This window comes from Dipodomys spectabilis, unplaced genomic scaffold, assembly GCF_019054845.1.
Source record: "Dipodomys spectabilis isolate Male_0828 unplaced genomic scaffold, ASM1905484v1 ptg000184l, whole genome shotgun sequence".
NCBI classification, from domain to species: Eukaryota; Metazoa; Chordata; class Mammalia; order Rodentia; family Heteromyidae; genus Dipodomys; species Dipodomys spectabilis.
In genome coordinates this window covers 393932-421578 of record NW_024870861.1, presented here as the reverse complement: position 1 = coordinate 421578, position 27647 = coordinate 393932, and the positions used below count along the sequence as shown (strand labels likewise).

The 27647-nt window shown below is 53.4% G+C and overlaps 1 protein-coding gene across 3 annotated transcripts; it reads right to left on the bottom strand.

Moving 5' to 3' along the window:
• Positions 1-989: 989 nt before the first annotated feature.
• Positions 990-27647, bottom strand: Lss (lanosterol synthase). Of its 3 annotated transcripts, XM_042695314.1 has the most exons (22): positions 27579-27647; positions 27306-27474; positions 25843-25981; positions 24636-24744; positions 23736-23857; positions 21697-21793; positions 20527-20662; positions 19867-19975; positions 19361-19479; positions 18462-18559; positions 17868-17895; positions 15996-16052; positions 15313-15384; positions 14223-14273; positions 13800-13949; positions 12643-12739; positions 8577-8682; positions 7074-7139; positions 6564-6644; positions 5154-5324; positions 2262-2340; positions 990-1638 (listed from the first exon to the last, which is right to left on the bottom strand). In XM_042695314.1, the coding sequence occupies exons 1-22, from the start codon at positions 27590-27592 to the stop codon at positions 1507-1509; spliced, it is 2202 nt and encodes a 733-aa protein (XP_042551248.1). In that variant the 5' UTR covers positions 27593-27647; the 3' UTR covers positions 990-1506. The 3 variants fall into 3 exon arrangements, with proteins under 3 accessions (XP_042551248.1, XP_042551251.1, XP_042551250.1); XM_042695317.1 differs by lacking the exon at positions 13800-13949; XM_042695316.1 differs by lacking the exons at positions 990-1638; positions 2262-2340 and adding an exon at positions 4749-4915.

Here is a 27647-nt window from a genome sequence, read left to right as displayed (position 1 = left end):
TCATGCTGTGCCCTAAAGCCAATTTACTGGTGTTCATTCTGCTATGCCATGGTTCCTGGATCTGTGAATTTAAACATCGAATCAAGTTTAGGAACCATGCTTCCCTCTTCTTTCTCTGGGACTCTACACAGGTTAAGCCCCTGTGTTATTTCAAAGTGGTCAACTGCTGCTCTAGCTGACTGCAGCAAACACACCTCACAGGAGCCCAGGGGGCCTGATGCTTTTACCCCAGGGACTAGAAAGGCATCTGGCCCAGACCTCAAGCTTGCTGTGCACTGTGAGGGGGAAAAATAAAAGGAAAAGGAAAAAAAGCGTCTTGAGCAAAAAAACTCAGGGACAGTGCTCAAATTCAGAGCTTAAGCCCCAAATTGGCACAAAACAAGTTCACTGTAATTGTAAAGAACTTTATTCACACATACATGTGGCTTGAACTCAGGACCTGTGCACTGTCCCTGAGCTCTTCAGTTCAAGGCTAGCCCTCTACCACTTGAGCCCCAGCACCACTTCTGATTTTCTGGTGGTTCACTGGAGATCAGAACCTCACAGATGTTCCTGTCTGGGCTGGCTTTGAGCCACATCCTCAGATCTGTCTCCTGAGTAGCTAGGATGACAGGTGTGAGCCACCGGTGCCCGGCTCAAACTCCATTCTTAACAAATAAAACTACAATTACTCAAATCTGAGGATTTTATGCTGCTGTAGGACGATGCAGTGCTGGAGGCCTCCTCCTCCTTGGAGACCAGGAATGCTGCATGTTCCACAACATGACTGCTCCCCGGGGCAAAACAAAGTGACTGTGGCACACGCCACCCATGTGTCTGTTCAAGGGAACTGGTCTTGTGAGTGACTTTAAAGTTTATTATTTACTTAATTACAATTTTAATATAAAATCGATCTGCATTTCCTTTTTCACAAACCTATTTCATTACAGTGATCTGGTTGTGCTGGTCATGGCTGGGAGTTTCCAGGGAGAGTGGCTGCGGGGGGGGGGGGGGGGGGCGGGGGGGGCGAGGCACGCGCACCGTGAGCCAGGGCCACGCTCTTCAGGGGTTGCTCACTAACCATTCCATCATCATGGGATTCCTGTAACCCCCACACCCTGCCAGCAGAAGATGCAGAACAGCTGGCCTGGAGGAAGCCTGGCCCCAGCCCTCTCCACAATAGCTCTAGGCAGAAAGTGCTACTGCTGCCCCCCAAAGGACTCAATTACTGGTCAAGAAAACCCTCATCTCACCCCTTTGGGAAAGACTTGTGCCTAGGCACTTCACAATATCCTGTACCTCCTCTTCAGATGTCATGGTTCATCTTGTCCCCTTCCTCACCCAAGTTATTCTCAAAACCCAACCTATGCTGACAAGTGCCTAGAGCCCTGATTGTCCTTGCCTTGGACCTCAAGGCCAAGGGGACCTTAGGGGCTGGAGTCCAAGGGAGAGTCCAAGGGGGACCTAGCCGGCCAAGACCCCCCCAGTCTGTCCACCAGCTGCCAGCCACCGTCACAGGCAGACAGCTCAGAGGAGGCCAGCCAGGTCTCTGTCAGGGTACAGGTTGGAGAAGCGCCCCAGGGTCCAGATGGGGAAGACATTCCTGTAGCTTGTGTAGCTGATGGCGCAGGACTTGTTGAAGACCCCAGAGATGTTCTCCTGGAATGACACCGAGAAAAGAGCATAACAGCCACAAGGCAGCCGAGACGCTTGTCTCCAGGGATAATCTGCGCAGGCAAAGTGAATGAAACTAAAGCCCAGTCAGCCTGGGTCCCACCTTAAGAGTCCTGGCTACAGCAGCCTTCTCCCTAAGTCGCAGCCCTTGTGGCCCTGCCAGTGGCTGCCACAGGCCCCAGGGCATCTCACAACCCCCCTGCAGTGACGGGCAGAGACGGCCGCGTCACTTCTCACCAGCGTGGCGGGGGGGGGGGGGGGGGGAGCACAAACCATGTTCTAAACCGAATGGGAAGTGCAGGGTGGGCAGCATGTAGACCCATGTGTGCGCGAGTGTGAGCACATACACCTGCCAGAGTGCAGGGGCAAGTAACATGGAAAAGCCAAGAGTCTGTCTTACAGGGGCTTCTTGTCCAGCCTTGCCTTCATGAATAACAGCAAGATGTGTTCAGGACTGTAAGATCTGGCAACCCATCCCAGACCAGCCAGCAGCCCATCCCCTGACTACAGAATGTCCATATCTCAGACCTCCACAGCACCCGAGGAGGGAAATGGAGAAGAGGTAAAGGTCAGCATGCCAGCCTGAGGTCAGCACTGCCCTCACGCACCTGAGGCCAGTCACCGTTAGGGAGCTGCTTCTCAAGCAAACACCGGACTCCTCTCTCCTGAGCCACAACGTCGGGATGCCTGGGGAAGAGGAGACTGGAGTAACAGGCCCACGTGCTCACAGGCACACAGGCATGCGCACGCACACACACACACACTCGCTCACCTCACACAGCCACGCTCAAGCACACACCCTGTACCTCTGATGACAAGAGGTGTAACAGGCCCATGCGCTCACAGGCGCGTGCACACACACACACACACACACACACACACACACACACACACACCCTCTCCACCTCGCACAGCCACGCTCAAGCACACACCCTGTACCTCTGATGACAAGAGGTGTAACAGGCCCATGCGCTCACAGGCACACACACATACCCTACACACACACACACACACACTCTAAACACACACACACACCCTACACACAACCTACACACACACACACACACCCTCTCTCACCTCACACAGCCACGCTCAAGCACACACCCTGTACCTCTGATGACAAGAGGTGTAACAGGCTCATGCACTCACAGGCACACACACATACACCCTCCACACACACACACACACACACACCCTCCACACACACACACCCTCTCCACCTCGCACAGCCACGCTCAAGCACACACCCTGTACCTCTGATGACAAGAGGTGTAACAGGCTCATGCACTCACAGGCGCACACACACACACCCTCCACACACACACACCCTCTCCACCTCGCACAGCCACACTCAAGCACACACCCTGTACCTCTGATGACAAGAGGTGTAACAGGCCCATGCACTCACAGGCGCACACACACACACACCCTACACACACACACACACACACACCCTCTCTCACCTCGCACAGCCACGCTCAAGCACACACCCTGTACCTCTGATGACAAGAGGTGTAACAGGCCCATGCGCTCACAGGCGCGCGCACACACACACACACACACACACACACACACACCCTCTCCACCTCGCACAGCCACGCTCAAGCACACACCCTGTACCTCTGATGACAAGAGGTGTAACAGGCCCATGCACTCACAGGCGCACACACACACACACACACACACACTCTCTCTCCACCTCGCACAGCCACGCTCAAGCACACACCCTGTACCTCTGATGACAAGAGGTGTAACAGGCCCATGCGCTCACAGGCACGCGCGCACACACACACACACACCCTCTCCACCTCGCACAGCCACGCTCAAGCACACACCCTGCACCTCTGATGACAAAGGTGACTGCACAACCAGTACACTGCAGGCTGTTTCTATATATCTCCCTCCTAGGAACTCTGAGCACAACACAGAAGTAAGCATGGCTTACTTGTCCCTACAAGAGGTGGTTGACCGCTGCAGCCTGGCACAAGGTACTGACTGGCTCCCCGGGAGAAGACTAGTGTCTTCTCACTGAGGGCCACAGAAACCATGCACACTGATGTGTCTGCTGACAAGGGTGAGACAAAGCTCTGAGGGGTCCACCCACAGAGCCAGCACCAACCGTGGGGGCTGCCCAGGCAGGTTTGCACACTGACTGGGGGAGGAGGAAGACTTCCCAAGTGGTTCTACAGCAAATGGGAAGTACAGGGTGCACAGAGTGTGCAGTGGTGTGCATATACCTGTGTGTTTATACACATACACTTGTCTGGGTGAGCATGCATGTACAAAGACTTTTATTTATTTTTTGGTCGGTCGTGGGGCTTGAACTCTGGGCCTGGGCACTGTCCCTCAGCTCTTCAGCTCAAGGCTAGCACTCTACCACTTGAGCTACAGCGCCACTTCCAGTTTTCTGGTGGTTTATTGGAGATAGGAGTCTCACGGTCTCTCCTGCCCGGGCTGGCTTTGAACCGCGATCTTTAGATCTCAGCCTCCTGAATAGCTAGGATTACAGGCGTGAGCCACCAGCGCCCGGCTGTACAAAGACTTTTAAATGCATAACACTTAAGTGTGCTTCTGTGCACATATACCTGTAAGTACATATGCCGGGGCGTATATGTATACGCGTATGTGCGCTGGTGCAGATACCTTGGTTTGCAGGTGTATGTATATATAATTACAAGTGCATAGGCCTGGGATATAGTATGTGTATGTACATGCAAATGCACACTACTGTGTTTGTGGTATGTGTACATGCCATCTACTTAGCACATACAGGAGTGCATATATATGCCTATAAACCTGAAAGTGCTTATATTATGTATGTGTCCATATATCTACAAGGCAAGTGACTGCAAGTGTATGTGATATACACCTGCCAGTGCACGAGCCTGCATGTGTGTGTGAGCGTATATATAACCTCCCAGTGGATATACCCGTGTGTACACACCTGCCAGTGCACGAGCCTGTGTGTGTGAGTGTATATATAACCTCCCAGTGGATCTACCCGTGTGTACACACCTGCCAGTGCACGAGCCTGTGTGTGTGAGTGTATATATAACCTCCCAGTGGATCTACCCGTGTGTACACACCTGCCAGTGCATGAGCCTGGGGGAGCGTGGCACACCAGTGATGGGAGGGACACAAGAGGGCCAAGGGCAGCTACAGCAGCCTCTGGGCACCTCTGACCATGGAGGCAGCAGCGTCTTGACACACTGGGAAGCGGCATCCCCTGCTTCTTCTTTCTGCACCTGCCATTGCTGACCACCTACATAGGCATGACAGAGTGGTCCACATCTTAAGAGATGAGACGTTCTACAAGGCTCTGCTCAGCTGCACAGGTTGCCACCTAGCTTGGGAACAGGGCACATGGCTCCTAGAGTTGAATCCATTCCACAGAGGAACAGCAGTGAAGCTGTGGTCCCATCATCTCTTCCTTAACTGCACTCAACTTAGGCCACCTGCTCCCAGTCAAGTGTCCCTGATCACCTGGCCACTGCCCCTACCTGACAGCCATCAGGCCCATCAGGGCCCAGCACGTGTTATGGATCTGGGACTGGGTGCTCTGCACGTAATGCTGCTGCGTACACGATTCAAAGTCCTCTCCCCAGCCTCCATCAGCCATCTGTCGGGACAGGAGGAAGTTGCAGGCCCGGGAGACTTCTGCACGTACAACCCTGTAAAGACCAAATTTGAGACACCACGGCAGGGGAAAGTGGGCTGCCTTGCGGCCTGCAGCAGCAGCCAACTTTGGGTGCAGCAAGCCAAGGCTGCTCCCGGTTAACAGTGCACCCTAACCCTCAGTCACCAATGGGTCCAAAAGTTTGCCCCAGTTAACAGTGCATTCTAACCTTCAGTCCCCAATGGGTCCAAGAGCTCTGGGTGACACACCTAAAATCAGGGCTTTGACAGAAGGCCCGCTCCCCAGAGTGTCCCAGACCCCAACCCTCTCCGACTTGGGATGGGGTCAGGAGCCAGAGCTGTGGAGAGCCATGAGGTTCAGGAGACAAGAAAATCCAATCCAACAAAGGACTCTCATGTTCTGGAACACCAATCTTATACTATTGTCTGAAAGTTTTTTTTTTTTTGTTTTTTTTTGGGGGGGTCTGGTCGTGGGGCTTGAACTCTGGGCCTGGAGCTGTCCCTCAGCTCTTCAGCTCAAGGCTAGCGCTCTACCACTTGAGCCACAGTGCCACTTCCGGCTTTTTTCTTTTTGCTTATGTGGTGCTGAGGAATCGAACCCAGGGCCTCAGGCATGTAAGGCAAGCGCTCAACCACTGAGCCACCTTCCCAGCCCTGAAAGTTTTTTAAATAAGAAATTAAACTTAAAAACATTTAATAAGCCGGGCACCAGTGACTTCCCTGTAATCCTAGCTACTCAGGAGGCTGAGATCTGAGGATCGTGGTTCAAAGCCAGCCCGGGCAAAAAAGTCCGTGAGACTCTTATCTCCAATAAACCACCAGAAAAACCAGAAGTGGTGCTGTGGCTCAAGCAGTAGAGTGCTAGCCTTGAATTGAAAAGCTCAAGGATAGCACCCAGGCCCAGAGTTCAAGACCCATGAATGACAAAAATAAATAAAAATAAAAATTATGCCAGGTGCTGGGGGCTCACACCTGTCATCCTAGCTACTCAGGAGGCTAAGATCTGAGGATTGCAGTTCAAAGCCAGCCCTGGCAGGAAAGGAAAGTCCCTGAGACTCTATCTCTAATCAACAACCAGAAAACAGGAAGTGGAGCAATGGCTCAAAGTGGTAGAGTGCTGGCCTTGCGCAAAAGAGCTTAGGGACAGCGCCCAGGCCCTGAGTTTAAGCCCCACAACTGAAAAAAAATTAAAAAACCAAAATCAAACATCAGAGTCAAGATCACCATGGCAGAAGGTCATACCCTCGCCCACCTGCAGCAAGCCATGCACTCACCCGTCGCGGTAGGTATGCCCCATGCAGGCGAAAGCTTCCAGACCAAACCACGTGCCATAGGTGAAACAAACTCCCCAGGAGCTGAAGGGAAACAAAGGAGAGCCTTGGGCTTGGTCCTCCCAGTGTGATCACAGCACTCCACCCACCCTGAGACACCTCTGTGTAGCAGAGAAAGGTTATGGCTGAGCATTCACACTCCTTCAAGTTCCCTGCCACTTGCCCTGTGAACGAAGAGAGCACTTAAGATAGTATCATCGGCCCTGCCCAGCCACGATGTAGGGACTGATGAATATGGTAGGAGGAGGGACAAAACACTTCCCACACACAGCCCAAACACAAGGTGTAAGGAAAGGCCTGGACTGGCTAAGGAGCAAGGACCTCAGGAAGCCCCAGGAACTTCAGTGCAGCAAACATCCAGCCTCTCAGGAAGGCCACAGCAAGACTAAACCCAGCCTTGTGTAGGACTCCTGTCCTCTCCTCCTCCTGTGAATGGACTGGGAAATCACTCACCCCTCCCAGGAGCCGTCAGCCCTCTGCTTCTGCCGGCAGAACTCCAGGCCTTGCCTGAGGGTATCACTGAAATACAAGCATGGTGGGCCCAATGAACATGTCAGCAAAGCTACAATGCCCAACCCCAACCCCATCATAGTTCAGCCTCAGGAAGGCAGGCATGGTCTCCCTTAAAAACAGGTCAAAGAGAATATTGAGCCAGGCACCAGTGGCTTATGCCAGAATTCCTAGCTGCTCAAGAGGATGAAATTTGAGGATCATGATTGGGGTAGATCATCAGATCTCAGTCTCTTGAGTAGTTAGGTTATAGGTGTGAGCCCCTGGCACCTGGCTTCATCATTATCTTAACAGAAGAACATGACAAGATCAGTCAAAGAAAAGAAAACTACAAACCACCCTTTCATAATCATAGCTGTAAAACCGTAACAAAATATTCTTTACTGAACTCAACAATTTAACATTGAAAGATGAAATAACATAATCATACAGATAAAGAAGAATCTACAAAACTTTAACCTAGACAACATCAATGCAACTCCTAGGCCATTTCCACAAGAACTGAGTATCAAAATGCCTTTGAAGACAAGCACAAGAATGTTCACAGTGTAAAATTTCATAAAAGAAGGTATTTTTTTGTTGTTTTTGTCGATTGTGGGACTTGAACTCTGGGCCTGGGCACTGTCCCTCAGCTCTTTAGCTCAAGGCAAGCACTCTACCACTTAAGCCACAGTGCCACTTTCGGTTTTCTGGTGGTGTATTGGAGATAAGAGTCTCATGGACTTTCCTGCCTGGGCTGGCTTTGAACTGTGATCCTCAGATATCAACCTCCTGAGTAGCTAGGATTACAGGTTCAATTTTATAGTGAGCACTGGTAACCAACAATTGAAGAGACAGGAAAGCAGCCCCTCTTCACAAGCCCTGGGCTGTGCAGGGGCTTGGGTAGCAATGACGTTCCACTGAGAGCCCCAAGGGACTCTTTGAGCACTCTGCCTGCCTCTCAGTGTCTAGAATGCGTAGCTATCATTTATTCGGAACTGATGATGGAGTTAGGTATGTTTGTCCCGTTTTTTAACATAATTAAGAAAATTTTATTGGATGCCACTGGCTCACTCCTGTAATCCCAGCTACTCAGCAGGCTGAGATCTGAGGACTGCAGTTTGAAGCCAGTCTGGGCAGGAAAGCCCATGGGACTCTTATCTTCAATTAACCACCAAAAAGCAGAAAGTGGAGTGTGGCTCAAAGTGGTAAAGCACCAGTCTTGAGCAAAAACTTTCAGGGAAGCACCCAGGCCCTGAGTTCAAGCCCCAGAACCCACACACACTCAGTTACCCAGGGGTAAGATCTGGGGTCATCTGAAACCACTTCCAAGTTTACTGGAGTAATTCTCTACAGTTCCCTACTCGAGTGGCCAAGACCTTGTGTTAGCAGATGAGGCAGCCATGCTGTGGCCTGGTCTGTTGGCAATGTCTGCATGGCAGAGCAAGCTGAGCCTGTCTTCCTTACCCAATCTCCACTGCCCTGTGCTCTGGGTAGTACTCCTGAAAATGCTTCAGTGCCTGCATGACTGCCGAGGTGCACTCCACATAGGTGTAGTCGATCATGATGTCCCCTGCAATAGGAGGGAGGGGTGAGGCCTGTGAGCCGCCCACAGAGCAGGGGTGAGGCCTGTGAGCCGCCCACAGAGCAGGGGCGAGGCCTGTGAATCCACCACAGAGCAGGGGCGAGGCCTGTGAATCCACCACAGAGCAGGGGCGAGGCCTGGAAGCCGCCCACAGAGCAGGGGCGAGGCCTGTGAGCCGCCCACAGAGCAGGGGTGAGGCCTGTGAATCCACCACAGAGCAGGGGCGAGGCCTGTGAATCCACCACAGAGCAGGGGCGAGGCCTGTGAATCCACCACAGAGCAGGGGCGAGGCCTGGAAGCCGCCCACAGAGCAGGGGTGAGGCCTGTGAGCCGCCCACAGAGCAGGGGTGAGGCCTGTGAATCCACCACAGAGCAGGGGCGAGGCCTGTGAATCCACCACAGAGCAGGGGCGAGGCCTGTGAGCCGCCCACAGAGCAGGGGCGAGGCCTGTGAGCCGCCCACAGAGCAGGGGCGAGGCCTGTGAATCCACCACAGAGCAGGGGCGAGGCCTGTGAATCCACCACAGAGCAGGGGCGAGGCCTGTGAATCCACCACAGAGCAGGGGCGAGGCCTGTGAATCCACCACAGAGCAGGGGTGAGGCCTGTGAGCCGCCCACAGAGCAGGGGCGAGGCCTGTGAGCCGCCCACAGAGCAGGGGCGAGGCCTGTGAATCCACCACAGAGCAGGGGCGAGGCCTGTGAATCCACCACAGAGCAGGGGCGAGGCCTGTGAATCCACCACAGAGCAGGGGCGAGGCCTGTGAATCCACCACAGAGCAGGGGCGAGGCCTGTGAATCCACCACAGAGCAGGGGCGAGGCCTGTGAATCCACCACAGAGCAGGGGCGAGGCCTGTGAATCCACCACAGAGCAGGGGTGAGGCCTGTGAGCCGCCCACAGAGCAGGGGCGAGGCCTGTGAGCCGCCCACAGAGCAGGGGTGAGGCCTGTGAATCCACCACAGAGCAGGGGCGAGGCCTGTGAATCCACCACAGAGCAGGGGTGAGGCCTGTGAGCCGCCCACAGAGCAGGGGCGAGGCCTGTGAATCCACCACAGAGCAGGGGCGAGGCCTGTGAATCCACCACAGAGCAGGGGCGAGGCCTGTGAATCCACCACAGAGCAGGGGTGAGGCCTGTGAGCCGCCCACAGAGCAGGGGTGAGGCCTGTGAGCCGCCCACAGAGCAGGGGCGAGGCCTGTGAATCCACCACAGAGCAGGGGCGAGGCCTGTGAATCCACCACAGAGCAGGGGTGAGGCCTGTGAATCCACCACAGAGCAGGGGCGAGGCCTGTGAGCCGCCCACAGAGCAGGGGTGAGGCCTGTGAATCCACCACAGAGCAGGGGTGAGGCCTGTGAATCCACCACAGAGCAGGGGTGAGGCCTGTGAGCCGCCCACAGAGCAGGGGCGAGGCCTGTGAGCCCGCCCCAGACCAGGGCCAGCAAGAGTCCAGCAGTGTGCACTGCCTGCAAGTAGTTATCACCCCACAATCGCCCAGTCTACACAAAAGAGATAGACCTGCACATGTGCTGGCTATAAAGGAAGGGGACAACCGCCAGGACACAGTAGACAGCTGCACCACATCCCAGACAACTGGCTTGCTTGAGACTGTTTCAAGGGAGAGTGGAATAGGAGAGAGTTATAGAGGAGCAGAGACCACTAGGCATCCATTGAATACATGTGTGGGAATGCCACAATGAACCTCCCTTGCACAACTAATATATGCTAATAAAAAAAAAAAGACACCAGCCGGGCGCTGGTGGCTCACGCCTGTAATCCTAGCTACTCAGGAGGCTGAGATCTAAGGATCGCGGTTCAAAGCCAGCCCGGGCAGGAGAGACCGTGAGACTCCTATCTCCAATAAACCACCAGAAAACCGGAAATGGCGCTGTAGCTCAAGTGGTAGAGTGCTCGCCTTGAGCTGAAGAGTTGAGGGACAGTGCCCAGGCCCAGAGTTCAAGCCCCACGGCCGACCAAAAAAAAAAAAAGACACCATTGGCTCACGCCTGTAATCCTCGCTACTCAGAAGGCTGAGATCTGAGGATCATGGGTCAAAGCCAGTCTGACAGGAAAGTCATGACACTTTTTTTTTTTTGGTTGTTGTGGGGCTTGAACTCTGGGCCTCAACGCTGTCCCTCAGCTCTTCAGCTCAAGGCTAGTGCTCTACCACTTGAGCTACAGCGCCACTTCCAGTTTTCTGGTGGTTTATTGGAGATATGAGTTTCACAGGTAGGGCTGGGAAGGTGGCTCAGTGGTAGAGCGCTTGCCTTGCATGCCTGAGGCCCTGGGTTCGATTCCTCAGCACCACATAGCAAAAAGAAAAAAGCCGGAAGTGGCGCTGTGGCTCAAGTGGTAGAGCGCTAGCCTTGAGCTCTAGAGCTGAGGGACAGCGCCCAGGCCCAGAGTTCAGGCTCCACGACCGGACCAAAAAAAAAAAAAAAAAAAGTTTCATGGACTTTCCTGCCTGGGCTGGCTTTGAACCTCGATCCTCAGATCTCAGCCTCCTGAGTAGCTAGGGTTACAGGCGTGAGCCACCTGTGCCCGGCATGTCATGACTCTTATATCCAATTAACCACCAAAAAAAAAAAGGCTGGAAATGGAAGTTGTGCTTCAAGTGATAAAGAGTACTAGCTTTGAGTAAAAAAACTCAAGGACAGATCCCAGGGCCTGGGGTCAAGCCCAGAGCCAGCACACACACAAACACACACTACCACCACCACCACCAAACTACCAAAAAAAAAACCCAAAAAACAAAACAAAACAAAAAAAAACTTGAAAGGTCAAGAAGCAAGAAAACTAGAGACCAGAAAGGAAGAGGGCTTACATAAAGATCAGTTGGGAAAAAAACAGCCTTCCCTGCCAGACCAAAACCTCAGCGACAGCATGCAAACACACCTCAGCAGACTGTAGCTCAGGCTCCCAAGGGACCCCCACAGTTCCCCTACGGCCCTAATCAATCTATCATTTGATGTGACGTTGCCTCCAGAAACTCCTACAACTTCACAAGCGGTTTTGCAGCTCACGCATAGTAAATAAAGAGACTTAAAATTTCCAGATATGTCCAACAGACAAAATCAATGAATTAAACTAAGTTAGAAAGAGTTATCCCAGTAGTTCAGAGAGTTCTAAAAAAAAGGGATCTCTGATTATAAAAGAAAAAGAAAGATTCTCCCAACAGTTATGATTAAGTTTAGTCCAACTTACGTTATAGGGAATAGATGGTGGTTTCACACAAAATATATAAAGTTAGTAACATCATATTTCCTGAACCAACCGAAGAACAATTTCCTTACACAGGAGCTTATAAAGATGAAAATAGTTGGATAAAAATAAAAATAAAAAGAGTACAATATAAGTACAGCCCTGTCTTAGGTTTGTTAATTATTAAACATAAAAAGGCTGAATAGATGACGCATTCTATTAAACAATATATGTTAGACTTGTTTCGCACCACTTAGCTTAAACAGTTGGTGGGATAGTCATCAATTTTCATGTAATTTATCAATGCTTTGCCTTAAAAAAAATTGATTACGTGCTTAAATAAACAAAGAATCTATGTCACAATCACACACTGTATAAAAACGTTAATTCTCCTCACTAAAGATACACTCAGATGCAACTATTCTGAGTCTGTGTCTGTCTGTCACTTGGCCGACTCCTCGCCCACCTTTCCCGAGACGTGGGTCCCAGTGCTCCGGCCGCGCTGGTCCGCCGCACAACAGAACACCGGGGTGCACGACAGCCTCCACACAGCACAAGCTGCGATGCACAAGCAAGAGCTGGCACAGGCTGGGGCCCAGGAGTTGTGTGCAAATCCTCCCAGATCCTCCACGGCCTCCAAGACAGGGCCACAGCCTCTCAGCCACAATCCAGTAACCCCACTAACTTGGGACTCCACTTAGCATAGACCTGCCAGCATGTTGGCTCTGGCATTCTGGTGGCCAACTCACTTACCAAAGACTTCTGAGGGGTTCAGTAGCTCCAGCAAGTATCCCCCACGTTTGGTTTCATATGTGGCAAACCCTCCATCGCTGTTCCTCATGCTCAGCAACTAAAATCAGAGGATAGGTCTGGGAAGGTGGCTCAGTGGTAGAGCGCTTGCCTTGCATGCCTGAGGCCCTGGGTTCGATTCCTCAGCACCACATAAGCAAAAAGAAAAATGCCGGAAGTGGCGCTGTGGCTCAAGTGGTAGAGCGCTCGCCTTGAGCTGAGGGACAGTGCCCAGGCCCAGAGTTCAGGCCCCACAACCAGACCCCAAAAAAAACAAAAACAAAAACAAAAAACTAAAATCAGAGGATAACTTAAGAACTGAGTGTGCTTGCAGCCACAAATCACAACCGAGCTTTCTAAAAGCAGCTCAGAGTTGACCATCCACAGAGCAGGAACAGGAGATAGAAGTCAGTCTTTGTGTGGAGCAAACTCTCAAGTGCCCAATGCAGCTGCTGTAGCCATAGCAATCAGGGCCCCTGTAGCCACCCAGAAAAACACCTGATGTGTTCATCTGCTTATGAACCATGGTCAATGCCAGGGCAGTACAAATCTCCATGGTCAAACGTGTAGGAGAACCAGAGGTGCTGAAAAGATTGCACAAATAAACAGAACTGAGCCAAATGCTTGTATCTCATGCACACAATCCCAGCTACACCATATGCTGTGATTCTAAGGCTGAGATCTGAGGATCAAGGTTCAAACCAGAAAAATCTTCAAGACTCTTATCTCCAATTAACCAGTAAAAAGCAAGACCTAGCGGCATAGCTCTAGTGACAGACCATCAACTATGAGCAAAAAAGCTTGACCGAGGTCAAGCCCCAGTACTTACACACACACACACACACACACACACACACACACACACACGAGATAGACAAAGGGAGAACAGAATTTCTCAGCTTTCCTTTGGACACCCAACAGACCACCTCACAGCCTCCCATGAGTCGCTATGGCCAGGACAGGCACCAGCCCCTAGGCACAGGACCCTGTGCACATGGCCAACATGCACCTTGAAGGTTTAGCTCAGGGTTCAGATCCCACACAAACTCCCACAGCCTGTCCTGGTTTACTGAGATAAAGCTTGGGAGCAGTGGTGAGACCACATGGGGTGTGATGCTCACCACAGCCACGGCATCACAGAGCCGTTCTCGGGGGATGTGCTCGGTGATAGAGGGACATTTCTCCTGCAAGAGCAGCACAGACTTCAAGGCCTCGGCAGTGCAGTCAGCAACAATCCAGCCACAGTCCAGCGTACTGAAGGGAAAGCCACCCTGGACAACACAAGTGTGACCACTGAGACTTCACCAGCAGAGCAAATGCCCATCCGGGAACAGGGAACCCAAGGTGGGATACTCATCAGATGGACCTTGGCATACACTGGTGTGTGCCAAAATGAGTGAGCTACCCTGAGGCATGGCCACACGTATTCAAACTACCTAGGGCATGAGAGCGGCCCACACAAGACAGCCTTGCACAGGAAGCAGGAAGTCTAAAGGAAAGGGCTAGCTGAGCTTTGGGACTTAGGGGAGTTGGCCCATACATACCTTGTTCATCTGGCGGTAGTATTTCTGATAGCTGGGAGGGTTGTTTGGGACCTAGGCAGCACCAAGAGGACATGGTCACAATGGCGTGCAGAGCCTCGTGCTGCGGTCTGGGGGCTGGAGCTACTGCTAGCCACAGCTACCATTACTGCAGCATGGCACCCACAGCCGTACCACTGCTGAGAAGCAGGACCAGCAGAGAGGGCTGAACAACCTGCTCTCCCATTGCAGCCCCAAAGAACTTAAGGCAGCTCCTAAGCTGCCTTGCTCAGCTCAGCTAAGTGATAGAGCAAACAGGCCTGGGTGGGCAGCAGGGCCCAGGCTGCTTTGCAAGTGCACATGCTGGCCCTGCAATGAGGGAAGAGCAATGTTGACTTGACCCCCACTAGCCCTAGAGAGCCTCAGCCACATGGAGGCCCCCAAGAAGCTCACCCTAGTGAGCTCAAAGGTGAGAAAGCGCGGGGCACTGGTGGCTCACGCCAGTCATCCTAGCTACTCAGGAGGTTGAGATCTGAGGATCACAGTTCAAAACCAGCCCAGGCAGGAAAGCCTTTCAGACTCTTATCTCCAATTAACCACCAGAAAACGGGAAGTGGTGCTGTGGCTTGAGTGGTAGAGTGCTAGCCTTGAGCTGAAGAGCTGAGGGACGACAGCGTACAGGCCCAGAGTTCAAGACCCATGACCAGAAAAAAAGGGGGGGTGGGGCGAGAAAGCCAGAGACAGGTGGGTAGGTGCTCTAGGCAGGGGCAATGCCAGCTGGAACAAGGCGGAGGAGAGTGCTTTGGCTGGGGCAGGGGTAGGGGCTGGCAGAGAAAAACAGAACACACAACAGAGACTACAGACGGGGTGGCAGGCAGGGGTGAGATGCTGAAAATGTTCAGATGGTATCGGGAAGGCATGCTAACCTGCTGGGCAGCTTCTGAGGAGGCCAGCTCAGACCTTCTAAACAGAGCGGCTCCAGGAGCTACCAGCTGGCCACAGCCACTGCAGGCTACGGCAAGAGCTGCCCTTGGGTGACTGAGGCAGCCTAGCTGGTTAGGGCAAAGTGGAGGCAATCTGGGAAAGGAAAAGGTGAGGAAGTTTCAGACCTCACCTGAGAAAGCCGCAGGAATCTGTGTGCATTCTGCAGGCAGGACAGAAACTCGGGCCTGTGGTGTGCACCTGCCTGGGAAGACAGAGGACTGTATGGCTTGGCCAATCCCTGACTGTCTTGGCATCATCCTCTCCCCACCACAGCCAAGAACCAGATGGACACATATCTCTGGAGAGATATCTGTAGGGAGTTCTAGGGTTTGTTGCTGCACAGATAAAAGTGAGCCATAAATGAAGATTAAAGTCCTCTAACACCCAAAGTGAAGAGCCTCAGCCTCACCTTAGGGAGCCCCATCTGGCTTAGGCCTTGTTTCAGAAACACCCTCAGGATTCCACCAGCACATGAATACCCTCATTCCTCTCTAGCACATGCAAAAAAATGGGCACACAGCAGCTCAAGTTCTAAAAGCCCTGTGCCCTTAGAGCCTTGGTAGTTAGTTCCCTGGGAACTACCCGGCCTGCTCCCTCTGAACAGCTCCCCACAGGCTGGACTCCTAAAGCCCAGACTAGTCCAGCATCCAGGCTGCCACGGAGGGGCAGCACCTGCACAGGTTTCCTGGTGTTAGGCTAGTGGGAGCTTCATGGGACAGCATGTGTGTTCAGCAGTGTCACATCTCGGAGTGGACGTGTGCCCCTGGCGCAGGCAGGTAAGGTGGAGGCTACAGGGAAGCCAGAAGCACGTACCTCCAGCATAGCTTGGATGGCAAACGAGGTATCCCAGACCTGTGAGCCGTTGGTGCCCTGCATGTAAAGGATACACAGTTACCTTAACCTACAATGTCTTCTTGTCCAAGCTCGAGAGCCCTGGGCATCCTTTCAGCCAGCCAAGCCTGGGAATGCTGTTTCCCATAGTCCAAAGTGAATAATGAGGCCCTCCCACCCCTACCTACCTGGCAGCAGGACACCAGCTGTCAGGACGTATCTAGGATTAATCCCATACAGATCTCCACTCCCACTGCGCACAGAGCACCCCAGGCATGGAGCAAGCAGAAGCACTTCCCACTGAGAGAAGTGTGCCTGAGGTGGCAGGACCTAGCTGAGACACTAGAGGGCACTGATGGGCTAAAGAAGACCCAACCTCAAATTTCACCCTGGAAGCTTGACTCGGGGACAGTCCCAGTTCAGAAGTTGGGTAGTTGGGTGGCCAAATGGCACTGAGTCTTGTCCAAAGACTATTGAAGTATCTGACAGAAGCCTTCCCCCATGGCTCCTCAGGGGTCACAGACTCCAGTCAGAAACCTCTGCCCAGCCAGGCACCAGTGGCTCAGGCTCAGATCTGAGGATCATGTTCTAAGCCAGCCTGGACAGGAAAGTCTGTGAGACTCTCATCTCCAATTAACTAACAGAAAACCGAAAGTGGTGCTGTGGCTCGGTGGTAGAGTGCTAGCCTTGAGCAAAAAAAGCTCAGGGACAGTGCCCTGAGTTCAAGTCCTATGACCGACTCAAAAAAATTTTTTAAAAAGAAAGAAACCTCTGACCAGAGCATTTGTGGCCAGAACCCAAGAAGTATCTGGAAAGATGCTGATCACAAATGATGTGCCATCTCTAGCAAAGTATTTCCTTCTATTTATAGTCGTCCACATGTGCCCTCTTCCTATGCCAGAGAGGAAGTCCTTGTGCTGCACTCAGACCTAGCTATACTCTACAGACTAGATATACTTCTTGTACCCACATTATAAGAGGACAGCCAAGGTGACCCCAGGAACCAGGAGCTGAGGATACAGAGCTCCTAGTGACCTTCCAGAGGAACCTCCAGAAGATGGTGCAGAGGACAGGCCACACTACCCAGAGGTCACTTTCTACCACAGCAGTAGGGGAGCACGTCTGCAGGGTCTGTTGCGGTTCAGTCCACCTGACAGTAGCTGCGGAAGCCCACAGGAGAGTGGGCAGCACCCGAGACAGAGGCACCTGGGAAGGCCTCATGGCTCCTGGAGACACCAGGCCCAGATGGCAGCCTAGTCTCGCATGCACTGCTGGATGGGCACTGTGTTCCTTCCTCCTTTCTTTTAGACAGTCTCTCTATGCTGCCCAAGCTGGCCTCAAACGTGTGCTCTTCCTGCCTCCACTTCCCAAGTACTAGGATTACAGGCATGCAACATCATGGCCAGCTTTAACTTCTGAATCTTGAAGAATCCAAAAGGAGCGCTGGGAAGGTGGCTCTGTGGTAGAGTGCTTGCCTTGTAAGCCTGAGGCCCTGGGTTCGAATCCTCAGCACCACATATGCAGAAAAAGCCAGAAATGGTGCTGTGGCTCAAGTGGTAGAGTGTTGGCCTTGAGCTGAAGAGCTAAGGGACAGCGCCCAGGCCCAGAGTTCAGGCCCCACAGCCAACAAAAAAATAAAAATAAAAAAATCCAAAGGACTGACAAATACAGGGTAAGCCTGGCATGGTAGAGTATGCTTGTAAACCTACTATTTGGAAGGCAGAAGCAGAGAAATATAAATTTAGGGATAGCCTGCGCTACACTGTGAGACCTGTCTAAAATGAATATAAAATATAAACAAAGGGCAGAGATGGCTACAAAGAAGGCCAGCAGCCTGGGTCTCGCGGCCCTTACCTGCATTTTCATGCCATCAAGGCCCAGCCTGTGAGAACAAGAAAAGCCACGTAAAAGATATGGAGAAAGCCAGATGTCCAACCAGCCGCCCAGAGCCACAGCATGGGGGGGAGGAGGAGGACGTGGGGCACACGGCTTGTTTCCTATGAGCGTCTATCACCCTGAGGCCTAGTGCTGGCCTTGGTACTGCCCAGCTAGGCTCATGGGCATACAGCAAACGCGATGGCAGAGCTCAGACCAGGGCTTGCCTGGCAGGGACAAGCAGAGGGTTCTGCTGTCCTTGTCCATTGCCAGGCTTCCTGAGGGAAGAGGCCTCCATAGCACAGGGGCTCCCGCCAGGGTTCTTGAGACTATCCCCACCTCAGTGACAGTCCACAGGCCTTCCTTACTCTCACCTGAACCTACCTCCACCCACCCACCGTTGTCCTGGTCTGCTCATGGAGCCATCCAATGTTCCTGCCAAGGGGCAGGTATCCCATCCAAAAACAACCTCATAGGCACTCGGAGATCCAGGCACCGCGCACCTGGCATCCCACTGTACACTCAGGTGTAGGGACCCAGCACCATGTCTGCAATTCTGCAGGCCATACTCACCAGAGGTAATCTGGGATCCTGGAGACATGCTCCTGGAAGGCAGAAGAGCCCGGCCCATCCACAGCCCAGCGCACAAGCATATTGATGGTTTTTGAGATCTGTGGGAGAAGCAGACATCAGGGCTTAAGCAGCTTTGCTCCAGGATCAGCTCAGGGCACTTTCTATTCTAGTAGGAGCTTCCTAAAAGCTCCTGAAGCACAGCAGGGCCCCTACGAAATGACTCAGACAGAGGCTATCAGTCAAGGTCACTGGAAGGGCCACCGAGATACTGAGCCCCCCAGCAGTGCCTGCTGGGTTCATCTAGAGGAACCATGGACTGGCTCACCACAGGGTGGTCACCACCGCCACAGCACACCCATCACCCCAGTAACCCCCTGCGTGGCCAGCCTCGCTCTGGCCATGGCCACTGGGCACCGGGCCCCGGCTTTTTCCTTGAATATACCTGCATATATTCTGGCTTCCCTCAGAATCGTAGCCCCGGAGGCCAAGCAGGACCAGAAGCCCTAGCACCCTTCAGCACAGGGAGAGCAGGAATGGTGCATAAGGGCCCCGATATCCCCATGGCCCCTCCCCGGGCACCTCTCAACTCTAAGAGAAAGACAAATGCTAGATTACTGGGGTGGTACCAGGAAAGTCAGAGGAGCTGGGCAAAACTCAGGAGGTGGCTCCTAGAAGCAGGTATGCAGACACTAGTCAAGAGCACGTGACAGGATGAGTGGCTTCTCTGCACGGAACCCAGGGCACAGGGGATACAGACAGGACTCATCACCACCGTCTGGAGGTCCGGGGCTCCAGGGAGGTTCCCTCATGCCCAGCTCCACAGAGACTGGCCCCTGGGGTATCTGACAGGTACCCACTGCGTCCAGGGGTGGCACAGGCACCAGGGGTGGGGAACTGACCGGGCCAATGCTGATACTCTTGGTGAAGCGGTCGTCTGCGGCAATGTGCTCATACAGCATCCGAACAGCCTGGTGCCGCAAGGTGGTACTGTGGAAGCGCTCATACAGGTTGAGGAGCCCTGCAGGGCAGCAGAGGGGCAGCAGGGGGCCTGGGTCCAGTGTGGCCTTGGCCAACAGCGCAGCATCTAGCCCTCTTTATCTGGGTTCCATTTCCCATTTATCCCACCTTCCCTGCTCCTCCTCCTTCTTAACCAGGAAGTTTTATGCTGCCCTGGTAGTGTTTATGGGCCTTTCAAGACGGAACATTAAACTTGGCTTGCCCTAGATACAGATCAGCAGACCAGGGCTACGTCTCCCACCCCAGAGCCTGGCACAGACGAGGTCGCCCACTGCCACAGACAGGATAAGAAGAGGAATAACACAGGCCAAATGAGCAACACCCCCCACTGCCTGCTGTTCAGGCCTTCCCAGGCGCAGGGCAAGAGGTTCTCTAGGGAGATACCTACCATACACAACACGAAGCAGCCAGCTATGGGGCCTGTACAGGTCACCTGGGGACACATTATTCCTCTGTGCCGGCCAGTTGATGCTGGAATAGTCTTCCACATAGAGCTCCTGGAGGGTGGGGGACACCTAAGCTGCAGCTGGTAGGGGAAGGAGACATGCTTCCTGGACACAGAGGAGAGGCGGACTCCACCAGAAGTGGCCTCGAACTGCCAGTCCTCAGGACTCAGTCCTGCGCTGCCAGGGGCTGAGTAACTGAATGAATGACCAGTGCATGCCGTCAAGCCTGGCCATCTCAGTTCAATCAGGGCCATGCAGAGGAGCTGCTTCAGCTCTGAGCCCCAAAGCTACTCCTTCCTCCTTCACAAGGGCACTGCACAAAATACACCCTATATTCAAACTCCACCTCAGGGTTGCTGACCAAGGACATCAATCCACACATGGGTCTGGACGGCTCAGGGACTGAGCACACATGCAGGGTCCCCTCAGGACACAGGGCCATGGCAGGTGCCTGTCCCAAGGCACAAATCCCTCTGAGCAGAATGTTTATTATCTATTTACAAATAAAATGGTAGAGGCTGGCAGGGTCCCTCGACGGGGACCATGCTGCTAGATCCCAGTGTGGACATGCCTTCCCCACATCCCTGGAGTCAGAGGCTCACCTGGCGGAGGCTCTGAACCAGTGGGTCCTCGGAGGCACTCAGCCTGGTGGCATAGCAGTAGCTCATGGGCAGGTAGACCTGCCGGCAGTGGCACCAGAGAGTGGAGGGGTGTGCAGGCATCCAGCTGGGAAACAGCCTGGAAAGCAACAGGGGTCAACAGGACATAAGCCTGCCTGTGTGTGTCAGCCCTGGGACCTGGGCCTTCTAATCTGGGCTACCAGGTGGCTGGCTGGTCATTCCCTCTGCCAGCATGAGCACCACTCCCTTTGGCTGAAGTCAGGCTGTCTAGTGCCTGGGAGGCATCTCTGGTTTGGGCATTGCCTGCCCTCCAAGGACTCTACACACCCCTCCCTATATGGTGATATTAGTGGGCTTGTATGTCTATGTCTTCTGGGGAAAGGTCACAACTCTCACTACATAGTTAAAAAGCAAGCAAACAAACAAACACCAGAACATGGGTTTCAGATAGTAAGGAATTAACACAAGCACTACTAGGCAAATACTATCCATTCTTCCATTCTATTAAAATACACTTAAAAGACACATGCAAGGGCTGGGAAGGTGGCTCAGTGGTAGAGCACTTGCCTTGCATGCATGAGGCCCTGGGTTCGATTCCTCAGCACCAAATAAGAAAAAAGCCGGAAGTGGCGCTGTGGCTCAAGTGATAGAGTGCTAGCCTTGAGCTGAAGAGCAGAGGGACAGTGCCCAGGCCCAGATTTCAGGCTCCACAACTGGACCCCCCCCACCAAAAAAAAAGACACATGCAGACGTGTTGGTGGCTTAAGTGACATCTGAGCCTAGGTAAACATACTAGATAAGGGGAAGGAGACAGAGTAACCACCTGAGAACTGAGGCTAGGGGGGACCTCGATCCTCTTCTCCTATACATAATCGGGACTTTCAGAACCACTAGATCTATATCACAACTCTACATAACCAAGTGTCTGTGCCACACTCCCAAACCCCTGCTACCTAGCAGATCTCTGGCCTGATTCAGTGCATTTCTCTCTCCTGCCTAGTGACTTAGGGCGTGAAGAGGCTCTAGAGGCCCCACACAGCCTCATCCACCAGGAAAGGCAGCCACGCAACCCGTTGCTCCACCACGGAAGGCAGCCACGCAGCCCTGACGCTCTACCAGGGAAGACAGTGCAACAGCAGAGGACAGGCTTACCACATCTCAGGGAACAGGGTGTTCAGGCCTTCCCAGCTGTAAACATTCAGGATAGCAAGCCAGAACTTCCCCCAAGAGGGGATACCGACTGCACCACCTGCAAAGAGAACAAGCCTGTCCGTGAAGATCAGTCACAGCTGTCACCTGAGCCCCTTCCTGCATGAACCAAGGGCAGCCTTGGAGGCTATGCAGCCCCTACACAGGAAGCAGGCTCTAGAGCTATTGGGGACATGGATGGAACCAACACCTTTCTCGAGAACAAGTATGTTAGATTCCAGGAGAGCTGTTGGAAGCCTCTAATTCTAGGAAGGAGCCCATGAAGACACCTATCCAAGTTGTAGGGATACTTCATGCTCAGATAGCAAGAGGCCCACATGTGCTTACATGTCAGGAAAGGGGAGGCTCGGCTTTTCCCACTCAGATCACACGTATGCTGTCTGCTTGGCAAATAGCCCAGTGCAGGTAGAATGATGGACCAGCCTCCAGACACCAGCAACAGCTGGCCTCAAGCACAGGACATGACAGCACTGAATCTGACATGCTTTATGAGAAGGCTTGGCCAAACCCAAGTGTATGAATATCAAAAAGACCAAGGAAGCTACTGGGCAAAGCACGGCCCAAACACAATGCTCCTCAAGGCAGGCATCAGGAGAGCTTCAGAACTTACAGTACCCATGAACTCAGCATCAATGACCTTAAAGGCTGATGATGAATTACAACAATGAAAAGAATATAAGATCTCATAACAATACGTATTTAAGCCAGGTACTGGTGGCTCATGCCTGTAATCCTAGCTACTCAGGAGGCTGAGATCTAAGGATTGCGGTTCAAAGCCAGACTGGGCAAGAAAGTCCATGAAACTCTTATCTCCATTAAACCACCAGAAAACCAGAAGTGGCACTGTAGCTCAAGTGGTAGCGTGCTTGCCTTGAGCTGAAGAGCTGAGGGATGGTGCTCAGGCCCAGAGTTCAAGTTCCACGATCCACCAAAAAAAAAAAAAAAAAAAAAGTATTTAAGCCAGGTGCCAGTGGTTCATACCTATAATCCTAGCTACTCAGGAGGCTGAGATCTGAGGATTGTGGTTCAAAGTCAGCCCAGGCAGGAAAAGTCCATGAAACTCTTATTTCTCTGACTAACCAGCAAAAAGGCTTAGGGACAGCAACTAGGCCTAGTTCAAGCCCTAAGACTGGTTTAAAAAAAAAAAAAAAAGATGTAAGTAAAAAATAGGAGTTTCTAAGATGGCTAAAAAATAGGATGGGAGGATGCAGTATATGGGAGCCCAGAAAGGGCCTTGGGGAGCTGATAGGAGTCCCTAGTGCGTGGAGAAGAGAACAGGGTGGGTATGGTGGGGTATAGGTCTTTGAGAAGCAAGGTAGAGGGCATGCCAGACCCTAGCACTTCTGAAACAGCAGGAACTATAAATGCTGCCAGAGGTCAGATTTCAAAGCCCAGAGACAAGTAGAAGCAGAAAGCTGGTGCATAGAATGGCAAGTGTGGAGGACATGAGCAGAACCCAGCTCCACGGGACTGCTCACTAGGTCTGGACTGCCTCCAGAGGGCAGACTATACACTGATCCAGGAGCAGTGAATAACATGTTGGTTTTAGATATCTTTTTTTTTTTTTTGGGTCCGGTTGTGGGGCCTGAACTCTGGGCCTGGGCGCTGTCCCTCAGCTCTTCAGCTCAAGGCTAGCGCTCTACCACTTGAGCCACAGCGCCACTTCTGGCTTTTTTCTTTTTGCTTATGTGGTGCTGAGTAATCGAACCCAGGGCCTCATGCATGCAAGGCAAGTGCTCTACCACTGAGCCACCTTCCCAGCCCTGGTTTTAGATTTCTAATTCATGAAACAAAGAGAATTAGCAGGCGTTTTTAATGTGTGTTAAAAAAAATTCAGATGTGTTTCTCCCTATTCTGAATTCCCTGTCCATTTATTTTGCCATGTGTCAGCTGGAAATGTCCCTGATGTTCATTTGTAAGTGCTCACTGCTCCTGTCAACACGACACAAGTCCTTCGACTATCACATGTACGCAGGATGTACCTTTCTTATGAAGGGTGTTCCGAGCCCGTACCAGGTCAGGATCGTCAGGCCCAATACCCAGGATTCTGAGAGCCACATAGTTGAGTGCAGTTCCAAACACCGTGGACTGGTCCTCGATGTGCCTATTGCAAGTAGAAAACTAGTGGGGAAGTGACCTGCCACTATGTCTAAAACAGAAAGCAACACTGGTAGTGAAGTTTGTCTAGAAAAGAATGCTAAAATACCTTCCACCAACATGACATGAAAACACAGGAGGCACTGTGTGTGTAGCCACTCCCAGAGAGAGTTCACTCATATCCCTTGACATCTGAGTAGCTTTACATTGAGGAGCAGGGCTGCTCCCAGAGGGTGTGCTGTACAGAAAGCAAGGCTCCATCTGCTGCCACTCGGAGGCAGAGACAGTATTCTGCCTTAGTGATTTTTTGTCAGTCGTGGGGCTTGAACTCTGGGCCTGGGCGCTGTCCCTCAGCTCTTCAGCTCAAGGAGAGCACTCTACGACTTGAGCCCCAGTACCACTCTGGTTTTCTGGTGGTTAGTTGGGGATAAGAGTCTCATGGGCTTTCCTGCCAAGACTGGCTTTGAACCGCGATCCTCAGATCTCAGCCTAGGATTACAGGTGTGAGCCATCAGAGCCCAGATTTCTTAGTGATATCTTAAAAAACAAAACAAAAACTGATGGCTTTATCTTGGTCTGTAGGTCTCAAGAGATAGATAGACCATGAAACCATTCACAACAGGCATGTAGTTAAAGCACATACCCCCCTCCTCTTGCCAGGCCCTCTCCACTCTACCCCAAGCCCATGCCCACAGCTGCAATTACCCTGCCTCAACAGCTACCTGAAAACCTGAGCCAGCCTACACAACACACGCATGCACGCACACATATGTGTGCAGACTCACAAGCCCCAGCCACCATCCGGGAGCTGCACAGATCGCAGGTACCGCACCATCTCCTCTCTGCACCCAGCTGGCAGGGGGATGTGTGCCACATGGCACGTGATCAGGAGCCCTGCGTGTCAAGAAAGATGTTCCTCACTGAGTGAAAGTCCTCCACACTGCTAAGCCCAGTACCCTTGTGTACTGAGGACCCCACCCTAGCAAGGAATTGGGTCTCCTTCCTGTGAATTCCTGCAGGGTCAATCAAAGAACGTGGGACCAGGGCTCAGGAGGGCCGAGGGCAGCACTGGTGGCACTCACAGCCCAGGACCGGCCAAGCCACACAGCCACATCTGGCCCCTGTGTTGTGTCCCAGAGACTCCAAGCTCTGAACAGTGCCTTGAGGAGATTCCCAGCCTGGTCCTCTGGTCCACAGGGCTCCCAGGTTATCACTCACCACACTCCCCTCACAGCAGCCTCACTAGAACCAGGGGCCCATGTTGGGCAGAGTTACTACTGAAACAAGCCCATAGGGGCTTAGTAGTAGTGTTTGTCGAGAATGTATGAAGCCCTGGGTTCGATTCCTTAATACCACATAAAGTGGAAAAGGCTGTGGCTCATGTGGTAGAGCACTAGCCTTGAGCAAAAGCTCAGGGATACTGCCCAGGCCCTGAGTTCAAGGCCCACGACTGACAAAAAAAAAAAAAAAAGAATTCAGGTCACTCAGATAATAGGACCACAGGTGTCTGGGGGAGAAGGGTCTTAATTGCAGGAAGGAAATCTCCCACATTATAAGGCTGAATATTTCTGTAGATAAACAATCTTGTCTAGCCAACTCAGTTTAGGGTTCAGGCATCCAACTGCAATCCTCTTAATACTCACTAGCCCAAACCTGAGGTTTCCCTGCCAGGGCCCCTCAACCACCCTTTCAGGATGAGTTCACAACAGACACGAGTGCTCATGTAGACATCAGCTCTTCACCTGCCACCTGTTCCTGCGGAACCTTGGCACAGGGTGAGACCTTCACCTCGCCTGTACCCTTCCCACCTCATACTGTGACTCAAAAGCCTCCGCTCACTCTTTGTCAGAGCACCGATCATTCTTGACAGCTCTGTGTCCATTCCCCGGCACCAGATGCAGAAGGACTGGACCCTGGATTTCCACCTGCTTCACCAATAGCCCTGGCCCTGCCTGAGTAACTTTGCCCTTGAGCTGAGGTGGCATGCTATACCTGGCAGAAGGAAGAGTGGGCCACCGTAATCACCTGCCCAGTGCCCATCTTCAGCCTGCAGCTCCACATAAAATGTTACTCCATTCAGAGCCCCCTCACGGGCTGTTTGAGCTTTGGGCAAGTCCTTAAAGTATTTTCCCTGCAAATGGAGAGAAGAAGAAGAAAAAAAAAAAAAACAGAAAGCTGAGATGCCTGCTGACCAGCCAGATAAGTCCTTTTCTTCCACAGCCTGAATCAAAATTATTTTAAGCTATCAAAAACTTTTGATGTCCTGGATGATAGTATCACACCTCACTGAAAAGGACCAGTCCATGTCTTATGATTATGCTCTCAAGTGACATATCTGCATATATCTTCAAAAGTTCAAAATATCATAAATAAATTTAGGCCTTTCCAAGTATGGACTGGCACTGAAGACCCCTGGGATACGGGGCAGCTCCCTAGGGCAGGGCTAGGCTGGGGCCCAGGCCAGGGCGGAGAGCCAGTTTATACACTACCGTGTGTGGCTGAACTTCCTACAGGGACGCACACAGCCAGACACTGGGTCAGAGAACTTCCTGTTAGTAAAACAAAACCAAAGAGCATGATGAAGGTGGCTCACACCTGTAATCCTAGTTACTCGGAAGGCCAGTTCCACGAGAATCTCATCTCCAGTTAACCGGCATGGAGGGCAAGCCCAGAGCAATTTAAAGCCAAGGGCCTGGGCCCAGCCCTAGCACCACACCACCGAGCACTAAGGTGCGCTGCTCTGGCTCGCACTCCTACAGATCTAAAACTAGTCCCGTTTCTTAGGCAGGAGCAGGAGTGAGAGACAGGCCGCCATCCACACGGCCCTCCCAGTGCCCCCACCGCACCGGCCCACACGACCGGCCAGCCAGCCGGGGGCAAGCGGCAAGGGGCCAGCCTGTGACCATCCAGGGGCCAGTCAGGGCCCAGCCGGAGGCCAGCCGGGGACCAGCCGTGGGCCAGCCAGGGGCCAGCCTGCCAGGACCGGCCAGCCGGGGGGCTAGCCAGCCAGTGACCAGCCGAGGGCCAGCCGGGGGCCAGCCTGCCAGAACCGGCCAGCCGGGGGCCAGCCAGCCAGGGACCAGCCGAGGGCCAGCCGGGGGCCAGCCTGCCAGGACCGGCCAGCCGGGGCCAGCCGGGGGCCAGCCGGGAACCAGCCGAGGGCCAGCCGGGGGCCAGCCGGGGGCCAGCCAGCCAGGGACCAGCCGAGGGCCAGCCGGGGGCCAGCCTGCCAGGACCGGCCAGCCGGGGGCCAGCCAGCCAGGACCGGCCAGCCGGGGGCCAGCCAGCCGGGAACCAGCCGAGGGCCAGCCGGGGCCAGCCGGGGGCCAGCCAGCCAGGGACCAGCCGAGGGCCAGCCGGGGTCCAGCCTGCCAGGACCGGCCAGCCGGGGCCAGCCGGGGGCCAGCCGGGGGCCAGCCGGGGCGCGCACGCGGGTCGCGGGCCGGGCCACTTACCGTGTCCAGGCCCAGGGAGTGGGCCTCCAGCGCGGTCTGCTCCCGGCCCGCGGCCTCCTCCCCCGGCAGGTACGTCCACGTCTGTCGGCCCAGCTCGTTGCGGAGCCGCCAGCGGCCCAGGTCCGTGGCGGGCTCGGTCCTGTAGGGTCCCCCGCGACGACGCAGACAGCTGCGGGGGGCAGGCGGGCTGAGGCGCGGCGCAGGCCGGCGGCCCCCACCCCGCAGGGCGCCCCACAGCCCCGACCCCGCAGGGCCCCGCAGCCCCGGACTCACGTGCCCTCCGTCATGTCGACGCCTAGCTCCTCGCTCGGCCCGCCGAGGCCGCACTTCACTGAGCGGCAC

What these genes read in the sequence shown, in the direction of transcription:
- Lss (XM_042695314.1), bottom strand. An exon ending in ACCCTGTTCCCTGAGATGTG is followed by an intron (nt 20,663 to 21,696) that starts GTAAGCCTGTCC and finishes GTTGCTTTCCAG; the next exon opens with GCTGTTTCCCAGCTGGATGC. An exon ending in TTGATGGCATGAAAATGCAG is followed by an intron (nt 16,053 to 17,867) that starts GTAAGGGCCGCG and finishes CTTTACATGCAG; the next exon opens with GGCACCAACGGCTCACAGGT.